This window comes from Taudactylus pleione, unplaced genomic scaffold, assembly GCF_031769625.1.
Source record: "Taudactylus pleione unplaced genomic scaffold, aTauple2 ptg000473l, whole genome shotgun sequence".
Lineage (NCBI taxonomy): Eukaryota > Metazoa > Chordata > Amphibia > Anura > Myobatrachidae > Taudactylus > Taudactylus pleione.
Window position 1 is genome coordinate 10,278,049 of NW_028284875.1, and position 21,604 is coordinate 10,299,652.

General features: G+C 41.8%; 1 protein-coding gene across 1 annotated transcript in view; it reads right to left on the minus strand.

Moving 5' to 3' along the window:
* Positions 1 to 1,427: 1,427 nt before the first annotated feature.
* The window catches only part of SMOC2 (SPARC related modular calcium binding 2), a 424,404-nt gene continuing 404,227 nt past the window's right edge, over positions 1,428 to 21,604 (minus strand). The window contains exon 13 of the mRNA XM_088448976.1: positions 1,428 to 5,416. Coding sequence (XP_088305102.1) covers positions 5,393 to 5,416 — 24 coding nt within the window. The 3' untranslated portion in view covers positions 1,428 to 5,392. The remainder of the gene's footprint in view (positions 5,417 to 21,604) is intronic.

A 21,604-nucleotide genomic window follows, 5' to 3' on the forward strand; every position in this document is an offset into this window, starting at 1 on the left:
CTAAACCTAACCCTCCCCCCCCTGCGGCTAACAGCTACAAAACCCTAATTTCCCCCTGGGGGTCACTAAACCTAATCCCTCATCTCCGGGCTAAGTGTTATATCTTTGGGATGCCGACGTCGGTATCCTGATGTCTTCAGGATAGTGGTGTCGGCACGGGATCCCGTCTGCCGGCATATTAGACGTATCCAGTTAAAGGGCACAGTGATCCCTATGGCTACATGCATTTTCCTACAAGATTTCTCGTAGCCACTTATATGGAACCCCTTGTAATACACAATACATGAGCAAGCCCTGAAAAGTATCACTGTGTTCTCATCAACATGTACAGTGGATCTTACTTACTGCTTTGAGGCTCGCTTATGGTTGGATGTAAGTCAATTTTATGACACGCCTCTCAGGTGTAGCAGTACATGTGTACTTAACCGCCACGCTCGTATGTGTTGCTTTCACAATCTCCCTGAAATGCTTTGTTGTAAGTTCATTGTAAAATATTTTAAGATGTTGATTAAACCACATTATAAGGAAATATGGATAATCAGGTAACATTTCTTTTGTTGATTTGGTCCACATTTTCACTGTAGAATGCAAGGTCAAATGCTTTTATCATCAACTGAATACCTGGATACGATAATCAACTCTGTGCCATTTTTCAGTACAATACGTATGCAGAGAACTGTTTGTCAAGGTTTGATACCAGTCTGAAAAAAAGTTTATTTTCTCATAACCCCAAATGGTGGAGATAGAAAATAGTTTTGTTTCAGTATTTCTGCAAAGCTGCAGAGACCTTTTTATATATATATATATATATATATATATATATATATACACACACACATATATATATATATATACATATATATATATATATATATATATATATACACAGGTTGAGTCTCCCATATCCAAATATTCCAAAATACGGAATATTCCGAAATACGGAATATTTTTAGCATGACCGAGATAGTGAAACTTTTGATTTTTGATGGTTCAATGTACACAAACTTTATTAAGGCACACAATTATTAAAAATAAAGTATACAATGACCTATAGGCTGTGTGTATAAGGTATATATGAAACATAAATGAATTTCATGTATATACACAAACTTTGTTTGAGTCACAAAATTATTGAAAATATTGTATAAAATTATCTTCAGGCTGTGTGTATAAGGTGTATATGATTCATAAATGCATTCTGTGTTTAGATTTGGGCCCTATAAGACACTTCAATATGGTATACAAATATTCCAAAATACGGAATATTGCGATATCCAAAATACCTTTGGTCCCAAGCATTTTGGATATGGGAGACTCAACCTGTATATATATATATATATATATATATATGGATATATATATATATATAGATATATGTCAAAGGAAAAGCAGACGGTGCGCAGTAGTGAGTTTAAAATCCAATCAATTTAATTGCAGCACACATAGTAACTTACATCATAAAAAGTAGTAAACAGCATCACATCAGCCAGCCAAGTAAGCCTTTCACTAACAATGGTAGCAGTCTGAAGTGTAGCAGCAGCGGTAATCAAGGTCCATAGTATCATAGTATAAATTACAATTCCAGGCATCTGTCTGTTTGTTCGGGCTAATCTCAAGAACCACTGGGCGAATTTTGATGCAGTTTTCACTATTCTATAGAGCATTTGTTGAGGAAGGTTTAGGTGTATGAAACACTAATGTATGACAAAAGGGAGCCGAGCAGGGATGATTTTAGTGAAGCAAGTCAACGAAAATACGGACGTCCAAGCTCTTTCCTCGCTTATGCTGCCTATAACATTAAAGATATATCACAACAATGGACTTTATTTTATAGCATGTAGAGATTGATACATATTATCCGGTTTCTCTAGAAAAATTGATGTAAGCACTGTTTACTGATACCAAATTTTTGTTTTTCCATTTTTTTAAGGTTCCTATTTCATTTATGCTAAAAATGATCTTTCATTTCAAATGAGTCCAATTCCCAGTAAGAGTCTGCTTTGGTATGACAATAAATAAAGCACAGGGACAGACACGTAACATGGCTGGAGTTGACCTAAGTGGAGACTGTTTTTCTTATGGACAACTTTATGTGCATGTCAAAACTAAATCTTTTAGTGTTGACATCAGGAGGAAAAACAACTAATGTTGGCAATCTCATAAGACCTTAGTTAAAAAAGACTATCCCCGTAAATTCCAAATTGCTCCCGTGCAAAGCCAGGGCGGGTGGCTAGTAATATATATTTATATGTATCTACTTAAAAATGCGGAATAATTGTATTTTATTAAACAGTGTGGTGCCAGCAAAGGCAATTTTAATTAGTTCTTTAAAACAGACAATTTACTGTACATAGAACCAAACATAATAAACGTAAAAGCAATAACAACAGAAATAAAGAGATGACACATTATTAAACTGGAAAGTATAAACTACTTTTATAAAATACAACAATATCTGTTTCTTTTAAACAAAATCGGTTTCCAGATTCTATCTACAGTATCGTTTTTCTCCATACAGTCTAACAGTAGTATGGCATTACATTCAAGGCACTTACAAATACTAACTGATTAAAGATGTTACCACTTTCTTATTACACGCTACCGAAATGTGGGGAACAAAATCTATAAATGTGAAACCTACAAAAGATATATACAGTAGATACAAGAAAATAGGATTGCCATGTCATCCATTTCTAAGTAGATAAAGTACACTTAGTTTAAATAAATGCTGCATGGCTACTGTAGTCGCTAATGTGTTTAGACAAGTATCTCATCCAAGATACGGTTCACAATTAATGTTACAATTACAGGGGACCCGCTGATGGGGTCCCAGGCTGAACAAGCCCATAGGGAATGTTTGATACAAGCATATAGATGATAGAAATGGCTCTGGCACAGTGCCACAGTCTGTGCTATCACCTATACCGGCACTATCTCTCCGAAGATAAAACCCAAAAGATGCTGCCACTGGCAGATTACTTCAGGGGAAACCCGCTGCATGACACACATTTTGGTGGCCAGGCGCCCCTGTGAACCGTACAGCCTGCACTCATAGAAACAGCGCTGTATTTATGGTACTTGATATGTATACTACATATAAGATATCCTAAGATATATGTAAGTTAATATATTGGCAGGCTCAGCATCAGGGGTGCCAAAAGGGTTGGACAGCGGGTGTTAATTACCCAGACCCAGGCCTTTTGGAGGGGTGGCAGTGGCCCGGGCCAGTTGCTATGGAGGACAAATGTCCAGCATTGCGGTGTGCGGCACTGCAGAGGGTTGTTTTACATGTTTTTCTTTTTTTTTGGAGTGGGTAAGGCCACGTCTCCCAGATTTAGTCATGCCTCCTCAGTATCACTCGGGACCCACAGTTGTCTCAACGGCCCTGCTCTGCATACACTGCTCAGACAAATATATTAACTTATGGGTATATTTATTAATATTCACAAATTTTCTCTGATTTAGCATCTCCAATTACCCCGAAAAGTGGGGACAGGAGATGTTATTTACAGAGCAAATTTGCAATTTCTCCCAAAACTCTAGCAGGGACAGTGCATCTGATACTGATGCTGTACCAGCAAAGCGTTTCAGTATAGCCGTAGCGATACACAAAGACAGTTTGTGCAAGGGAGGAAGGGAAGGGGTGTCCGTCCTTCCGGAGAGGGATACTTCTCTGGCAGAGCCTTTCCTTGTACACGACGTTAGCTAACAGAGAAAAGCTGCATAAAGCTATGCCTTTCTGAGTTTGTTAAACAGTATTGCCGACCCCACCAAGAATGATTGCGTCAGCTCCTGCAATCTATTTTGTACTGAACTAATATTTCCTATGTTAAAGGTTGGAGAAATGCCCCCAATCCAAGAAGTTCAAAAAAATTTTTTTTAATGAAATTGCTTAATAAATAAGCTTGTCAATAAGAATCATGCAGAATGCATATTTAATTTGCGCTTCGTTTTAAATGGCTGACCTGGCAATCCTACAAAGTTAAGCGTACCTGTATAAAGAACATTATGTCATGATTATATTGAATTATGTCACCACAAATGTGCATCTGCATTACACTTCTTCTGTTACTGATACAATATTTAAACATTGTACATAAAGCTAAGAATATTGTTGTAAAAGCAAGTATGTTTTTTGTTTTTGCATGTCATGAATACATGAGAGAGAGTTAGCACTACTATTTATTGGCTGCTGAAAGCCATATGTGAGTCTTTCTCAACATTTTCAATATATTAAAATAAAAAGTAAAAACTCTGCAGTTTTTTAGTGTCTGTTATCTGTGTTTGGGGTTATTGATCATTGCAGCAGCTGAATATAATTTATTGATGTCCAAACTCTTGAAACATTTTTTATGCACTTGAGCTATAAAGTTCACATCTGTAAATACTTTGTTCCTTAAGGCACCTCAAAAGGAATGGAGTAGAAAGCATAAATGCCTGTTAAAACAGCTCCCAGATGGCAATGAGTATGCCCAAGGCAATGGTTACACACTATCTGCTCCTCCTGAAGGCAAATGTTCATAATTTGTTCAGGTGATAGCTTTTGCTACATGTTGACCCTCGGGCACTGGGAGGAGGAGGAGTGAATGGGAATGTCAGCTCTCAGCCAGGTGTAGAGAAAATACTGGACAGACGGCTTTTGTTTGGCTATTGTTGTTTCTAGTTCATTAGCCTTACAATACTAAAACCAAATATTTTTGTTTTATTACCAATGTATGGCAAAGATTTCATGCCCAGAGGCTTGGGTGAATTTGGCACTTATTGGCAGTCTGACCCAATATAATTGTGTTATTACTTCTATAAACAAATCAAACAGATGCTGGAGGAACCGTAGATACCAAAAAAAGAGTACTAAGCCCTGATGATCATTTGTTCAGTGATGTAGTGATTAAAAAGCAGTCATAACATTAACATAAAAACAAATATAATGTTTTGCTCAGCAGAACAATGAGAACATAGATGAAATAAAAGCATCAATATACAAGCATGTTATAAAAAGGATAACTAAAAAAAGCCTAATACTGGTTTCACAGAAATTCTATCACAACATGTAACAAAAAATAAAAGCAATATATGATGTACTAAAGAAAACAAGTCATAGTAATACATGAATGTAAGTATGTACCTAAAGAATTAGAAAAAAAAGCATGGTTAAAAAATGCAAAACTTTTACATCTATAACAGAGAGCAAGGCACATACATTGTATGTGATAATTTCAAATGAGTTCATTATGTTTCACAGATTCAAAAGTCTGCTTAAATATCACAATTCTACAAAGTGAATTTACATTTAAAGTACAAAGTGCAAATACTATTTTTGTATCACTGCCTATATGGCGAGCTGAGCATCAACTTCTCAAATGTGAATTTTAGATGTGCTGCTATGCTTCATTTATCCTTGTTTCCTGGAGTGCTGCTGTGGATAAACAGAAAACATACAGCATATAAGTTAGTAAGCAAATAATAGTTCTCTATAATGCAATAATAATATGGTTTTAGTAACCCACCTTCATTAATATTGATTGAGTGGCTTACGCAGTTTAGCTTTATACATTCCTTTATATCTTTCATTGCATGACTTATGGAGATATTATTATCATTCTATCCTTACTTGCGACAATTTCATAAATTGGGGCCCATACATCTAGCCTGTATCAGGGCAATTCCCCGTTCTGCTGACGCCAAGGTATGGGGATCAGAGAAATCTAACATGTTGGACAGTATTGATTACCCGATTCTGACCTGAAAATGATCGGCAAGTCGGGGATTTTTAACATTCATTTTTTAGATTCCCAGACAGATCGCAAAACAACGATGTCCTCCGACCTACGTTTTTGATTGCCAATTACAAGAACACAGAATCGAGCTGTAGATGTATTGCCCGCATAACTGCCTGACTCACCCACATTTTACTATGGAATATAGTTTTATGTACCTGCTAGTCTTATACCACAGTGAAGCCAGATAGCTATGGATGAGCCAAACCACCATCCCCTGTCTCTTCATAATGCTAAAGCCATGTTGATTGACAGTCACAGTACTATAAATTATTGTGACTATTCAATATCATGGGGGTGGATGGGGATGACGAAGTTGTATCTGGCATGGCAAGGGTGCTGTCCTGTAAATTTAAGTCTTTCTCAGGGCTGGACTCTTCTTCCACTATATACTTTAATTAATAATTACCTACATTTCATAAACATCTGGAAGTAATTTGGAAATGTCTGCGAGTGCGGGACTTGAATGTTACAATTGCATAATCAAGTGTGTGGCAGCTGAGCTTGGTGACCTGATGTGCATCATTATTACAAATGCGTGCTTATTTTGCAGGCCAATGAATAGCTTCTAGGGAGTATTGCTTACTGCCCTGTGAGTCTGGGAGGTCTGGCAATAATTTGGGACTCTCCCAGACGTTCCAGGAAGGCAGTAACAGTGCTATAGTTATGACAAACATTTCTATACACAGTAACAACACTCCATGCCCCAGTGGAACTCAAAATCTATACGGACACACACTAGGGTACACTCTTTAGAAGCCAATTAACTTACAAGAATGTATTTGGAGTGTGTAAGGAAACTGGAGCATCCAGAGGAAAACTATGCATACACAGGGAGAACATACAAACCACAAATAGAGTATTCAGAAAGAAATCTGTGACCCTAAACTGATAAACATAATGCTAACCACTACACCCTGTGCTGCCTATATAGGTAGATTCATACTTGCCTACTCTTCCGGGACTGTAGGAGCCTCTCGAAAATCGGGTGCCGCTCCCGGCACCCTGCAAGAGTAGGCAAGTCCCCCGCATTGTCCGCTGGCCCCCGCACGTGATAGGGGGCGATTCAGGTGGCGATGACGCAATTCACGCTGAATCGCTTCAACATAGCTCCGGCCCCTGCTTGTAATACTGGTAATATTGGCATTATAAGGCGGGGGGGCGAGGCCGCAATGATGCGATCTCACTAATATGCCCCCACTCCACCCACTTCAGCTGCCCCCACCCTCCCTGCTGCACCGAACTGACAGCCCACTCCTGGAAGGGGCTACAAGAATGTCGGTAAGTATGGGTAGATTAAACATAGCAACCAACAGTTTAAAAATGATTGGGGGTGCTCAAATTATCACCCCATATAAAGAATGCCTTGCACACAGTATATATATAGTGGTTTCGGCAGCACAAATAGTTGGGGTGCTGCAGCACTCACAACACACAAAGAGCTTGCTCCAGGAAATTTTCATATTTGCTATAAATTGTATTTTTCATTTTACATTTTTATCAATTCTGATATACTTTTGTAATAACTGATTATGTTTTATTTATATATGAATTTTTTATTATTTATTTAAGTCCAAAAATTAGTAACACAATTTAAAAAAACTTCATATTCTATTATGGGCCTTTTCATTAGCACCTAAGGGCCCGTGACACGTGACAGAAATGGGCCCATTCATTAGTAGAGTCCGTCAAATATTCAGCTTCCGAAGGTTCTCCGAGCCAATGCCTTCTGAAAAAAAAGTCCAGTGTTGCGGAGAGGGATCCCTTCACTATTGCTGCACAGCGCAACTTTTAACTGTGCGCATACATGCACTGCCGGACAGGCACCGGAAAGTATCACTGCTACTGCTACTCTAGCAGTGACACCGATTGCAGGGACAGCTGTTTTTCATAGCAGCTGTACCCGCACTGTCGCAATATTGAATTGCTCTGGTACTTAAGTATCCGCTGCCTCTATGTCTGAAAACTACACCATGGAAGTGTTCTTTCCAATCGGTGTGCTTTATTAAAAAATATTAGTGCACATTCTAAAATAAAGCAGACACACGATAAAAGTTGAGTGCATTCCTTTTACTGTTCAAGGCGGCTGAAATATATTGCAGCTCCTTTTAATTTGGAAGGTAGAATGGAAAGTTTGCTTGCCATTTATATGGGCATAAAGAAATTACTAAATGCTTGTTTAAACAGCAGCACATGTCATGCTAAATTAATGAGCAATATAATTTGAATGAGTAAACAGCCACACACCTGTGTCTCTCAGCCTCTGTTTAAGTCATTTTACAGCATGCACAGGCAATTGAAAATGAGTATATTAATAGTATACCAGTTGAAATGCAATGTAAATTACACCTCTTTTACACTGAAGTCCCAGGTCTGAACCGGGATTTGGAACATGTTTCCAAACCGGATCAGACCTGGGACAGAGACTTACCGACTGCGGCGCCAACACGGGGTATGCCCGGGTCGCTTGGAGATTATGTAATCTCTTATGTAATCTCCAAGTGCCACTGAAAATGGCCAATTGGGTAGCACATGGCATGATCCAGGTCTTGTTACTCAGATCGCGCCGTTTACACTGCAGGGTGACACAGGAACAACCCGTGGCCAACCCTGCAAGCTACCAGAGTTGAATCCCTGGGTCCCCGAACCCGAGTGGATCTGTTTGCACTGACCAAAATCCCGGGTTGATGCCACTTTCATGTTCAAAAACCCGGGATTATAAAAGTTGGTGTAAAAGGGGCATCATTGTGTCAACATGAAAAGCTGAACTGTACAGTACAGGACAAGTTACCCATTAGTCTATAAACTGCATTTCTGAATTAAGGGATCACGATGGAAAACACGTGCTTATAACTGATGTCTTATAGTCAGTAGAAAAACTCTGTATGAACCATTTAGGTATTACTGCATAATTGTTTTCACATTGTGCTGTTCCATGGGAAGGTTTTTATGTTCTACTGCTCTTATTTACTATATACGAATTTAAAATATGAATAGATGTTTGAAGGAGGTCTGTGGTAAACCAGGGATACAAGAAGCATAATTTCTGTATTAAGAAAAAAGGTATCTTAATCATACTGGAAAATGTAATTGCTGTCTTATGTATTTAGAATCATTCGAAATTGGGCCCTCATTCAGATCCGGACGCTCTGAGCCGAGCGCTCGCTCTGAATGAGAGCCGTCCTCCATAAAAATGGAGCGTCCTCCTGGACGCTCGTATAGCTGTGGGTCACCACCCACAGCCTATACGAGCGTGCAGGTTGATGGTCGCGATGGTCTTGACCATCGCGACCATCGCCACTGCGAGCCGGAGCCTGCGGTTGAGAAACTCTATCAGAGCCAAAATCACTCCCACTGACATCACTAGTGATGTCAGTGGGGCCGGCTTCTGACGGTAGGCGTTCCCTTTGGAACGCCCCCGTCTGGGAGGCACGCCCCCAACACGCCCACCAAAGGGGGCGTGCTGTCAATCAACATCGACAGCACGCCCCCTTTGATCAGACACAACGAGCGAAGGAAAGTCCTTCGCTCGTCGCGTCTCGCGCATGCGCACAACGGAGCTCCCTCCGTCGTGCGCATGCGCAGTGCACACCACCGACCCACTTGCGAGCGGACAGCCGCTCGCGAGTGGGTCTGAATCAGGCCCTTGGTTAGTCAACCATAGTAAAAAAGAGATTCTGCATACTGTAGTTATCGCTTTTTTACAGTACTTAGCTCATTTAGCTAATCATGATGATTGGCCCTGAATAATTGTGGATTTACAGTACACAGGGCCTGATTCAGGTTTGGGAATAGAGCTATGCTCGGTACACACTGGCAGATATATTGACTGATCAATTGTTCGGCCAATATATCGGGTGTCCGTCGGCCAGTGTGTACCAGCGACGTTGTACACAGACATATCGCGTCGGCTGTGCTGCGCAACCGATGGCAAATATATATGCAGATATATCTGTCCATCGTGCTGTGTGTACGGGTGCAGGGCCGGCTCCAGGGTTCGGAGAACCCTGTGCCAGCTCTTCAAAGTGCGCCATCACATCACGCACGGCTTTGTCGCGTGTGACCAAAAATGGTGTTGTGGCCTAATTACCATAGGTCACGCCCCTATGTGACATTATTTGGAGGTGTGCCTGCATGGCATGCCTCTAAATAACGTTAGGCTGGGGGGAGCCTCACTAGCTGGGCTTCCCCCAGCCCTCTCCCATCACTGAATGGATGCCGCTCGCATGCGCGCAGCATCCATTCAGACTCCGGGGTCCGGCACCGCCGCACAGCTGTGGCGGTGGGGGTCCCCAACCTCCCGATTTCACCACCTGCGGGCCACTTCGGCCCACGTGTGGAACAGCGGGACAGGAAAGGAACCATAACTGATTTAATGAGCCATTCGCAGTTGCACTGTACCAGCCGTGTGTCTCGCTGAAATCGGGATGTTGGGGAGGGGTGCAGCCTCTATGGGTGGCGCCCCTGTTCGACCGCACTGGTCGAACACCCCTAGAGCCGGCCTAGACGGGTGGTCTTCCGACCGCCCATGCAATTGTAGCAGAGGCCACAGGGAGGGGGCGTAGCGCAACCCGTGGCCAGCGGGACCTGCAGCCAGATGACAGATGATGGTTGTTCAGTGTGTATGAACAAACCTCATATGCAGATATATCTGTCAGGTGTGTACCCGGCTTAAGATAGAGCAAGTAATTGTGCATCTTGGTAAAACCATGTTACACTGTAGTAGGGGCAGATTTAAAATGTTCAGAAAGATTTAGATTTGGGAGGGGTGTGTCCAAACAAATCTAAATTGCAGTATAAAAATAAAGCTGTCCAGCATTTGTGGGCTACATGCACAGCAGCCAGTATTTACCCTGCATGTAAATTCTTTTTATGTATTTGGACTCCTTGCATTGCAACATGATTTGTTCACAACTCTGAATCAAGCCCTAATGGAGCATACACACGGTCAGATTTGTCAGATCTGTCAGATGAACAATTGAACGATTTGAACGATTTTACCAAAGATTTGAATTATTTGAACAATTTTTGACTGCATTAAAATGAATGGAATCGTCCAAGTCTGACTGCAAACACATTAGATGTCAGATATCGTTATCTGACCATTGACCGCGCATCGTTCAAATCGTTCATCTGACAGATATGTCAGATATGTCAGATTTTCCTTCAGATATGAACTATTGAACGATTTTTTAAATCGTTATCGTTCAGATCTGAAGAAAAATCTGACCATGTGTATGCTCCATTAGACTTGGAGAGAGATAAAATGGATGGACATAAAGTACCAACCAATCAGCTCCTAAGAGCGAGGTGTATTAGCGTGCAAGTTTTTATTGCGGGTCAAACTCGCACCTTCTCGCACATTTGGATGGTGCAAGTTTGTCTCTAAACAAATTAATAGGGTGCGAGTTTAAGGGTCCGAATTTGCCTGGCATGCGACTTTCATTACAAGGTGTGAGTTACATAGAAGCATGCACAGATCAGTGAGATTCGTGCATGCTTCTGTGTGAAAAAAAGCTATAAAAGTGTTAAAAAATAAATTAAAAACAAGTAACTGTGCATCTTGGTCAAAACCATGCTGCACTGAAGGTGGGGAAGATATAAAATGAACAGAAAGATTTAGGTTTGGGAGGGTTGTGTCCAAACCAAAACATTCATTGCGGTGTAAAAATAAAGCTGTCTAGCATTTGTGGGTTACATGCAAAAGCAGCCAGAATTTACCATGCAAGTAAAAAAAAAATATGTATTTACACCTCTTACACCTGGTTTGTCCAGGTCCACAGTTACTTGCTCTATCTTGCTCTATTTCCAAATCTGAATCAGGCCCATGGATAACATTACTTGTATTTTTTTATTCACATTTTATTTTTATATTTAATTACTGTATGGCTTGGGCCCACAAAACCATCTTCTGTACCACTAAATGTGCCTTTAATCCTTCTGTATAGTAGTAATCATGCAAGGAAAAAAGCAACTTACATGATGGTCTTTTACTACAAACTAGATGGTCTTTTACTACAAACTAGAAAATTGACGGCTTATTTCCGAAGCATCGGGTCATTAAACCTAGTGCCAGGACCATCAAGAGCAGAGACAGGCCTAGGTAATGGAGAGGGGGCATGGCCAGGCGCCCTCCAAAATTTTTTTTTTTTAAAGTACTAGAGAGGGGGGCGTATTTGTTAACCCATCCAGGGGCAGTTCCAGGGTGGGTGGGGTAGATCAGTGCGGCCCCCCCTCCCCTTAAAACCTCTTACCTGCCCTCTACTGCTCAGTGACAGCAGCCTCCCTGGACCCTCGGCAGCCCAGCATACAGCAGTATGTGTTGGCTGGGGAGACAGGTCCTCACTCTATCTGACCCGGGTAAAGAGTACCTCTCCCTCTCTCAGCAAAACTCCCTGGTGCTTCTGAGCGTGTTTATGCCCAATATTTAAAAGGGCAAAGACGTGTCTTGCTAGTAAAAGCATAGCACTTTTAAATATCGGGCATGAACACAATCAGAAGTGTCAGGTGTGTCGTTAATAAACCCTTTGGTCTTGTATGACCCATCTGGATAAGCTAATCAGCCAGTAGTGCAGAGTCGTGACGTTAGCAATTTTGAAAATATGTCTAAAAATTAAATACATATAAAATGAATAAAGGCAAAAGAAACACAAATGATCACTACTTAAAATGAGCTTGTAATATTCCAGCCACAAAGAAAACGTAGTAAACATTGTGAAGTGACAAGGTACAAAAAATCATAGTAAAAACTAAAAAAACACACATTATCATATATTACACGGTACAGGAAGAAACAGATGACCGACTCCTACAAGCACACTGCTGCATAAAATAGTCATTTATTTCAAATCAATTAATACAAACCTGTTTTGTGCTAGTGTTTCTTTAAAAATAAATGTATTTTGTATGAAACCTACCACATCATGATATACAGCTTTATTATGGTAGGAAACAAGTTCAAACACTGCATCATTTGGAAGAAAAAAGGCAGATTGCATCTGCATCTTGTTAAGGCTTGAAGATAAAATACATAAAAACGAGAAATCTTAAGACACTGCTGCTGCAAAATAAAACAAAGCCAAAAAAAAAAGATTTATCTCTTTGTCATGATAGTCAAAGGTAAACTTATTTCTTGCAAAGTAGATGAAACCGACAACAGGTGGAAGTTATCAAAGGATTTCTCTTGTTTAGAAGCAAAAATATGTAACACCTATTCAGGCACTGCTTATATCACTCTCAGTACTATTACTGTCCTGGCGGGGCCATGAAAATAGGTTATATAAAGAATAATAGAAACCTACATAAAACGTTACAGTGTTGTGAGAAATGTATTATTTTATATACTGTTCTAACCCCATGTACATTAACATGTGATTCAGCAAGGATCGTTATTGCGATTACGCAGGCAATCGTCCGATTGTTGCATACTGCGCATGCCTCGCAGTGGCGTGCGCAAACACTACACTGCGATTGGGACTACGATCACAGTGACAACGCAGACCCATCGCAGAGTGATTGACAGAAAGCACCATTTGGGGGGGGTGGTCGGCGAAACACAAGCGTGCCAGTGCGTTTGAATGCCGTTACAGGGGCGTGCATAAATTAGCCACTGCGATGCCCTACGCAAAGTGGGAAAACATCTGGATGAGAGTTTAAAGTTTTTAGACTCTAAAAAACACACGAGTTTGTATGTTCTCGGACTCTATTAAATTGGCTGAATTTAAAAAGTGTGAGAGTTTACGCTCACATTATGGCCATTGACTCTCTCACCATTAACAACCAGGGAGAATATAAGTCTCAGCAGTTTCTTATTAGTCTGCTGCTGCCAGTGATTGAAGAAAGCTGCTTCTCTGTGTAATACCCCTTTTACATCGGAGCTAAAACCCGGGTTTTTGAAGGGTTAGCCCGGGCAGCTCCCTGGTGTAAAAGGGGAGAGGGTTGGATCGCCGGGTCGAGTGACCCGGCAATCTAACCCAGGTAACTAGCAGGGTTTAACACGGGCGTAGAGAGAACAGCGCACTCCGGGTCACGATGACCTGGAGTGCGCTGCTAGCCGGCCGATTGGACCGGCTTCAGTGGCGCTTGGAGATGATGTCATCTCCAAGCGACCACTTTCATTCCACAAAAGCCGGGTCTATGCAGACCCGACTGTGGTGTGACGGCGCTGACACGGGAATATCCGAGGCGCTGGCAAAATTCCGGGTCTGATCCGGATAGGAACTTTGTTCCAACTCCGGGTCAGACCTGGAATTTAGGTGGAAAGGGGTATAAATGTCATTGAGGACAGGTAGTGGTTACAGCAGAGTTGGGTACGGGATTCCTGTGGTCAGAATACCACTGGCATCCCGATAGTCAGAATCCCGACACAACCACGTAAGTATACTAACACTAACCCCTAACCCCCCCCTCCCCATCCCACAGCCTAACCCTAACCCTCCCCCTAACTCTAATACTTACAGTCGGGATGCCAGCACCAGCATCATGACTGCCGGGATGACAACTACATCCTGATACAGCACCAGTGGGAGCAAATTCTGTCATCGAAAGATTTTACTGGACTTGCTAGCCTTTATGAGCATTTGTATCAAGCTATACAAACTGGTGGATGTCTGATTGTCAGGTAACCTTTAAATTCTTAGGGCCCTATTTATCCTAAAAATGTGGTCAATCCTCCAAAAACAGCTGCTTCATTCCCTCTGTAAAGGATTGCAAAAACTGTCCCCATAGCTTTCTCCCTATACATTGTAATGGTATGCAGTCACTATGTCTCTGTTCACAGGCCCGGGAAAAGGGGGAGACAAAGGGGACACCAGTACCGGGACCCGTGGGTCACGGCGGACCCCGAGTATTCAGGGACAGAAAAAAAATGGGGCCGCAACATATATCAATACTTTTTAAACTGCTGTGCTGCTGTAGACAGGAATCTTACAGCAGCAGCAGCCGTCCAGCAGAAGCTCCTCCCACCATCACCCTTCCTTCCCCCAAGTCAAACACCGGTGACACAGTGACATGCAGGGGCTGGTGTACCTCCTCCTGAGTCCGCATCCCAGCCATCACCCGGCTCCAGCATCGACAGCAACCCGTTCTCACCCCTCCTGCTTCCTGTTCCTCTCCTCTCCCACCATCGGCATGTTGTTCAACTACCTGTAGTATGTCTGACAGTCTGACACTCTTCCCCTCACCCCCTCACAGCACTCCCTCCCCCTTTCACTGCACCCCTGACCCCCCTCTCATGGCACCCCTGTCCCCCCTCTCTCGTGGCAATTTCTGACCCCCCCTCTAGTGGCACCCCCAACCCCCCCTGTGCGGAACCCCGATATACCCCACCCACCCCCACACTCAAAGTCATCCTCTTTAGGTGGTCCACCCAAAAAGTGTAGCAAGGGTCTCTCTCAGGCCAGATAAGTATAGTCATATATATGTATGTGAGTGTATATTTATAATCATTCCAAATCCGATAGTGGCACTCGCAGGACTAATCATCCAGGGTCCAGACGGTGTATTAACTGCAGGAGGAGTGCCTTACTGTGGAGGAGATCCTGCTTCCTGTCTTCTCCACCCATACCAGGCATCTTTCAGACCATGTGATCTCCTACATGAATAGTGAATACCGACTGAAGACACTATCTACCCAGGGTGGATCAGTTTCTTCAGATAATCCCCGTTGCCGAGAAACCACCATATAGCACTGTGCCAAAGGGATAAGGATCTGATGATTTGCTATTGGAGTCATTACATGTGAATTATCAAGTGGTGTAGTCCGCCATATAAGGTACACCTCCAGCACATAGAGGGTAATAAGTCCTGGTGAAGTATTTTTACTTGTACCTAAAAATTACTGCACGAGGAGGTGCTGTTTTCCACCTTTTTTCAGATTACTATTGGAGCTGGTTGAACTACAGCCGTTTGGGAGGAAGAGCAGCCACCCCTTTATACAGGGGAGTGCATTTAAAGTGGACTGAAATATTGAATGGACTATTGTCTAAACAGACATTTGAAACAACTGATCTAGGATAAGACTAGCGCCGTATACCACCATTTTGTGTATATATATATGTGCCTGTATGCATGCGTGTGTATATATATATATTTATTTTACACTAACCCATATAGGAGTTAGAGACCAGCACACTAAAATTTAAAGTGCAAAAAATCTTTTTATAATATCATATAGTAGGACCGGTAGGTTCATCACGCCCATTTACACTGATACAGTGCGCTCCGGCTGTTAGTGGATACATTAGAAGTGCCAGACCGGAAATGATGCCACATAGAGCTTAATGATTACCTCCAGCCAGCGCGCACATCAAGCTTATAGTCATGTCTAGACCGGAGCAGTCAGCACATAGTAGGATATCTATTTACAGGCAGAATTTGGCATACAGTGACCCAGTTCAGGGTTTACATACAGGTTATGATATTTTGACGGGATGCAATCATAATCCCGACCATGGGGATTCCGGCGTTCAGAATGCCAACACCGGATTTCCGACAGCTGGGATCCCGAAGGTAAGTAGTGGGGTTAGGGGGAGGGATATGGTTAGGCACTAGGGGGAGGGTCAGGTTTAGGCACTAAGGGGGGAGGGTTAGGTTTAGGGTGCCCTAAGGGGGGAGGTTAGGTTTAGGCATCAGGGCAGAGGGTTAGGGGTAGGGAGAGAGGAAGGGTCCTAATCCTGTCAGGATACCGGCATCTGGATTCTGACTGCTTGGATCCTAAGGGAGGGGCCCCAGAGATATGAGTGTACCGAGTTCCAAGTTTTCTGTTGCCGGTCCTGTCTTTTCACAATGTCTACATTCAGAATGTCAATAGAAGAAAGTCAGCATTGATTAAGTCAACATAGTTAAATGTCACCATCATTATTGCCGACAACTGTGAAATATTGACATTTCCATGAGGGTTAACTGTTAGGGTTAGGGTTGCAGTTTGGGTCAGAACCACAGGAAAAACAGTATATCTACATTCTAACAATGTCAACATAACATCAGTGTCGACGTGCTGAATGTCAGCATGGTCAATGTCAGCATTCGGACCATTGCAATTCAATTGTTCTGGCACTAAATAATTATTGCCATCTTCACGCCCTGTTAGACCGCGTTTAGCTGTGTAAAACGACTAAACCCATCCAATGTCCTGTTAGGGTGCCCTAACTGTGGGTTTATTGCTCATTTTTGCTGGCACCCTCCTGAGGGTGCGAGCAGAAATGCTATCACTGACGGCTATCGCGCACAGACAGACCAACAATTGAAATACTAAGTCCGGCACCTTAAAAAGATAGCCGTCGCTTTAACAACTGAATCGCCCCAACAGACTTAAATAATTATTTTCCACACAATGTTTTTATTGAATAATTAAAGAGAAAACAGGCTGTAAAACACTTTATCAGCTCAGTATCGATATTGAGAAAGTGTAATGTACAACAATGGGTTACAGTTTACTGCTTTCTAATTTTTACAGGTTTAATCATCATGTTTTGTATAAAGGAAAACAAGGAAAACTGTATTATAAAGGCAGCAATTGCATGCAATCATGCTGTAACAAAGAGGTGATATAAAAGCATATGGTAGAAAAGGGATCACGTTTGAAACTGGCAGAAGCTGCAGAAAGTGAAATTACAGCAAATTACTGACAATATTTAAATCACAAACTTTCAAGACCAATTTGTTATTTTTTATAGAATCTAAAATTCCACATATTAATACATTTCAAGTACTTACAAGTACAAAGCAATTACATTGTTAGCTTTGGATTAAAAATAATTGCAGAAATATAGATGCACTGATATTGATCTGTCAACCGAATTGGCAAGTGACCTGGAGATGAAAATCTCTTGCTTTATACCTCTCTACGTGTGGGGTGAGGACCATTATATGACAGCAAATACTTTTTATACAGTTAACAGTCTTGGAACTTATGTTGAGTAGAGAAAATAACACCAAGTCAGGATAATACCACAGTTTCATTATATTTTCTTCTGTAACTATTGAGGCTACAATTCAGGTTCTGAATGTTTGCATACATTTATAATACCATGCTTTTCCCTGTGTCTGTGTTTTGAAATTGCCCAAGCTCTATGGGTACATTTACTAAAGGTCGGTTTTAATTGATTTCAATCGATTTCAAAGCGATCTAAATCAATCAGCATCGATGTTGTGTTTCTGGGGCTAAATCACACATATACTTACACTTAAAAAAAATAAATAGTCTGCTGGGAAATACACAGGTTTATCAACCCGTGAATTTCCCAGGCCTCAATCCCCGTCCCTGGTACAGAGCAGGTTCGTGGACCCGGGACTTCGACCCTGGTCGTTTGCATTCACACATAGCAAAAAACCCGGGTCAATGCACGTTCACGAGTTATAGGGATAGAAATTATTTATCACCAGAAACCCAACATCGATGTTGATCAATTTGAAATCGATTGAATTTAACCTTTAGTAGATATATTGCGTGATGTACAGTCAAATGCTTCAGAACTCATTGGACGGCGCTTCATGGTGCAGATGGACAATGACCTGAAGCATACTGCAAAAGCAACCAAAGAGTTTTTTAAGGCTAAAAAGTGGAATGTTATGCAATAGCCAAGTCAATCCCCTGACCTGAATATGACTGAGCATGCATTTCACTTGATGAAGACAAAACTGAACCGAAAATGCCCCAAGAACAAGCAGGAACTGAAGACATTTGCAGTAGAGGCCTGGCAGAGCATCACCAGGGATGAAACCCAGCGTCTGGTGATGTCTATGCGTTCCAGACTTCAGGCTGTAATTGCCTGCAAAGGATTTGCAACAAAGTATTAAAAAGTGAGTTAGATTTAGGATTGTTTAGTTTGTCCCATTACTTTTGGCCCCTTAAAAAGTGGGAGGCGCATATAGAAACCGTTGTAATTCCTACACCGTTCACCTGATTTGGAATTACCCTCAAATTAAATCTGAAAGTCTGCAGCTAAAGCACATCTTGTTTGTTTCATTTCAAAGCCATTGTGGTCGTGAATAGAGGGCAAAATATGAAAATTCTGTCAATGTCCCAATATTTATGCACCTGACTGTATATGTGTGTGTATGTTTCACACAAGAGTTCCTCATTCCTAGGGTCACTTAGGGAACTCCACATATAGTAGTTGTTTCAGGTTGGATGATAGTCTGTATGATACAAGAGGGTGTTTGGGGAGTATTACTGTAAACTTTATGCGATACAGTCTTTGATAATGTTACTTATGACACCAGATGTGGGCTGTACAAGCATGATAAGAAGGGACAAGTATTTCTTCTTCAGTCTGCTTGTACTTGAAAAGGTCAATTCTAACTATGCTAATTGTTTGTGACATTTGACCACAATGCATACCTGAAAGTAAGAAGTCCATTTTACCTACAGAGATGGAGCACATATAATTGTATCATATTGCCTGGGCGTAAGGTATTTTTAAACTCTGGCAGGCTGTAAATGGATGTCAGCAGGGTATTCTCCCTGAATTGATTATACATGAGTGACTTGATATGAGTTTTATTGTCTAGTGAAAGAAAAATTGTTACAGGATTTAATTACTGTAAGTCCTCTTCACCTGCAATTTAAAAGAAAAGAAGATAGAGTCCAATCTGCGAAGGTTGAGCTACCAGCACTAAAAACACTCTAGAGTTTTTTCACCAATTGGCTCAGGAAATGATATAGCAGTATATTGAAAGTGAGTGAATTAATATTGATGCTCGCGTCACATCTAAGGTAATCGTCTCTATTTTTTCATAGATGAATCTCTTGGTGGTTTCTTTGTAAACATATGTGTGCTCCCAAGAAACTTGGGGCCTGATTCAGAACCGGACGCTCTTTGAGAGCGCTCGCTCTGAATCAGGGCGTCCCTGTTTTTTTTAAAGACGGCCTCCTGGCCGCTCGCTAAGCTGTGGGTGACCACCCACAGCTTTAGTGAGTGGCCAGGTGATGGTCGCGATGGTCACAACCATTGCGGCTTGCGACGAGACCCTTATGGTAGAGTCTCATTCCCGCAAGCCCCAGTGAGCTTTCGGCTCTAATAGAGCCGGAAGCTCACCCACTGACATCACTCGTGATGTCAGTGGGGCCACCCCCAAACGGCAGGCGTTCCTTCGGGAATGCCTCCATTTGACCAGCCACCCCCCCTGCCCGCCTCCAGAACGGGGCAAGCTGTCAATAACAATCGACAGCTGCCCCGCTTTGGTGCGAGACCCATAGCGACATAGTGCCCATCGCTGGCCGGGTCTCATGCATACGCAGTGGGGGACCATCGACCCGCTTGCGATCATTGTGCACTCGCGAGCGGGTCTGAATCAGGCCCCTAATTCCAAATGTCTAGAACAGATAAAGGTCACTTCTTACTCTTCCTCCTATTTTATGGAGTGTTAATTCCACCATGTAAAAAGTAGAGAAGGAATATAATAGTGTACAACCATTTAATTTCCGACATAAAACAACAGACATGTAAATATAAAAAACGAAATTTTAAAATTTGTTAAAGTGCATCATAATCTGTGCATAAAATGTGCAAAGGCTGGACTCCTACCAGATAGATTCCAGACAAAATGCCTCACAACAGCGTGATTAAAAGATGTTTTTTGCCCGGACATTCACCACCTGAAGTTTCAACATATGTTCTAGTGCTTGGTAGGTAGTCACTATGCCTCCTCTGCCAACATGTTTTGACCACCTTGTGGGGTTTTTCAAGGTGAGGAGTCTGTGCAATTACCCTGGTTTTTAAACCAGTCTTATCCAATCAGAATGCTCTTAAAGTTTAAACTGTTTAAACTGTCCGCTTTCGCAACCTAACCCTAACCCTCTGCCAAGAGCCTAACTCTAACCCTATCCCAAATCTTAACCCTAAAAATCATGAAAAATACCATTTTGACCTTTTCTCCATCCACCATTGGTGTGTCAACCTTTTGACTATGTCGACCATTTGACCCTGTTGACCTAAGCCCATGTCAACTTTTTAACGGTCGACCATTTTGTCCTGTCGACCTTTTGATCATGTCGATCTTTTGACCCTGTCAACCTATTGCCTGTCGACCATCTGGTGTCGATCTATTGATTGTCTATGTAGACATTGTAGATCTTGCATCTGGATACCCTCCCGGACATTCAGGGGAGTTGGTAAGTATACCACACATTTCTGTTTCTTTACACAGGTCATGACTGGGATTATTCCCCACATTCATGGCGTTATAGAGCCCATTTTACAGTCGCAGTTTCCTTTTATTGACTAAACCTAGAATCATTTTTAAGTGCTTTATGTACCTTAGTAAATGTTACATGATAATTTGGGGTCAGATAAGGCTTCTTTCAGAAAGTCTTCACAAACATTGATAATTTTTGTTTTTCCTGAGTGCATTAATGTGGAATATGTGTATGTTAAAGAGGGCATGATAGACTTATATATACTGTATATATTTTCTTTTCTACTCTTTAAACATTTTTTTTAAACATTTGACCTTTTATTTTCTTTCAACCAGTGAGCCTGGTTAGGTTTCCCCAGTGTCAGCAGTGATAGATTCAGTATAACTTAGAATTAACAACAATTGACATGTTAGTCTCTGTTGTTGATGTTGGCTGGCCTGAATCTATCAATGCTGACAGACAGGGGAGAAAGTATCCCCTGCAGGTTCCTTGGCCTCCTTACAACGGAGAAATGACCTGATGACATCACTATTGTGCTGCTGCAATGTTTCCTGTGCTCAGTGGGGATGCCAAGGCATCTTCATTCATACTGTAGTTATCACTTTGAAACTGTAAGTACTGTACATAGCTGGCCACTCCACTGGGATTGAGGTTTGTCTATGATACAGTATCTAGGCTCTGGGAAGGC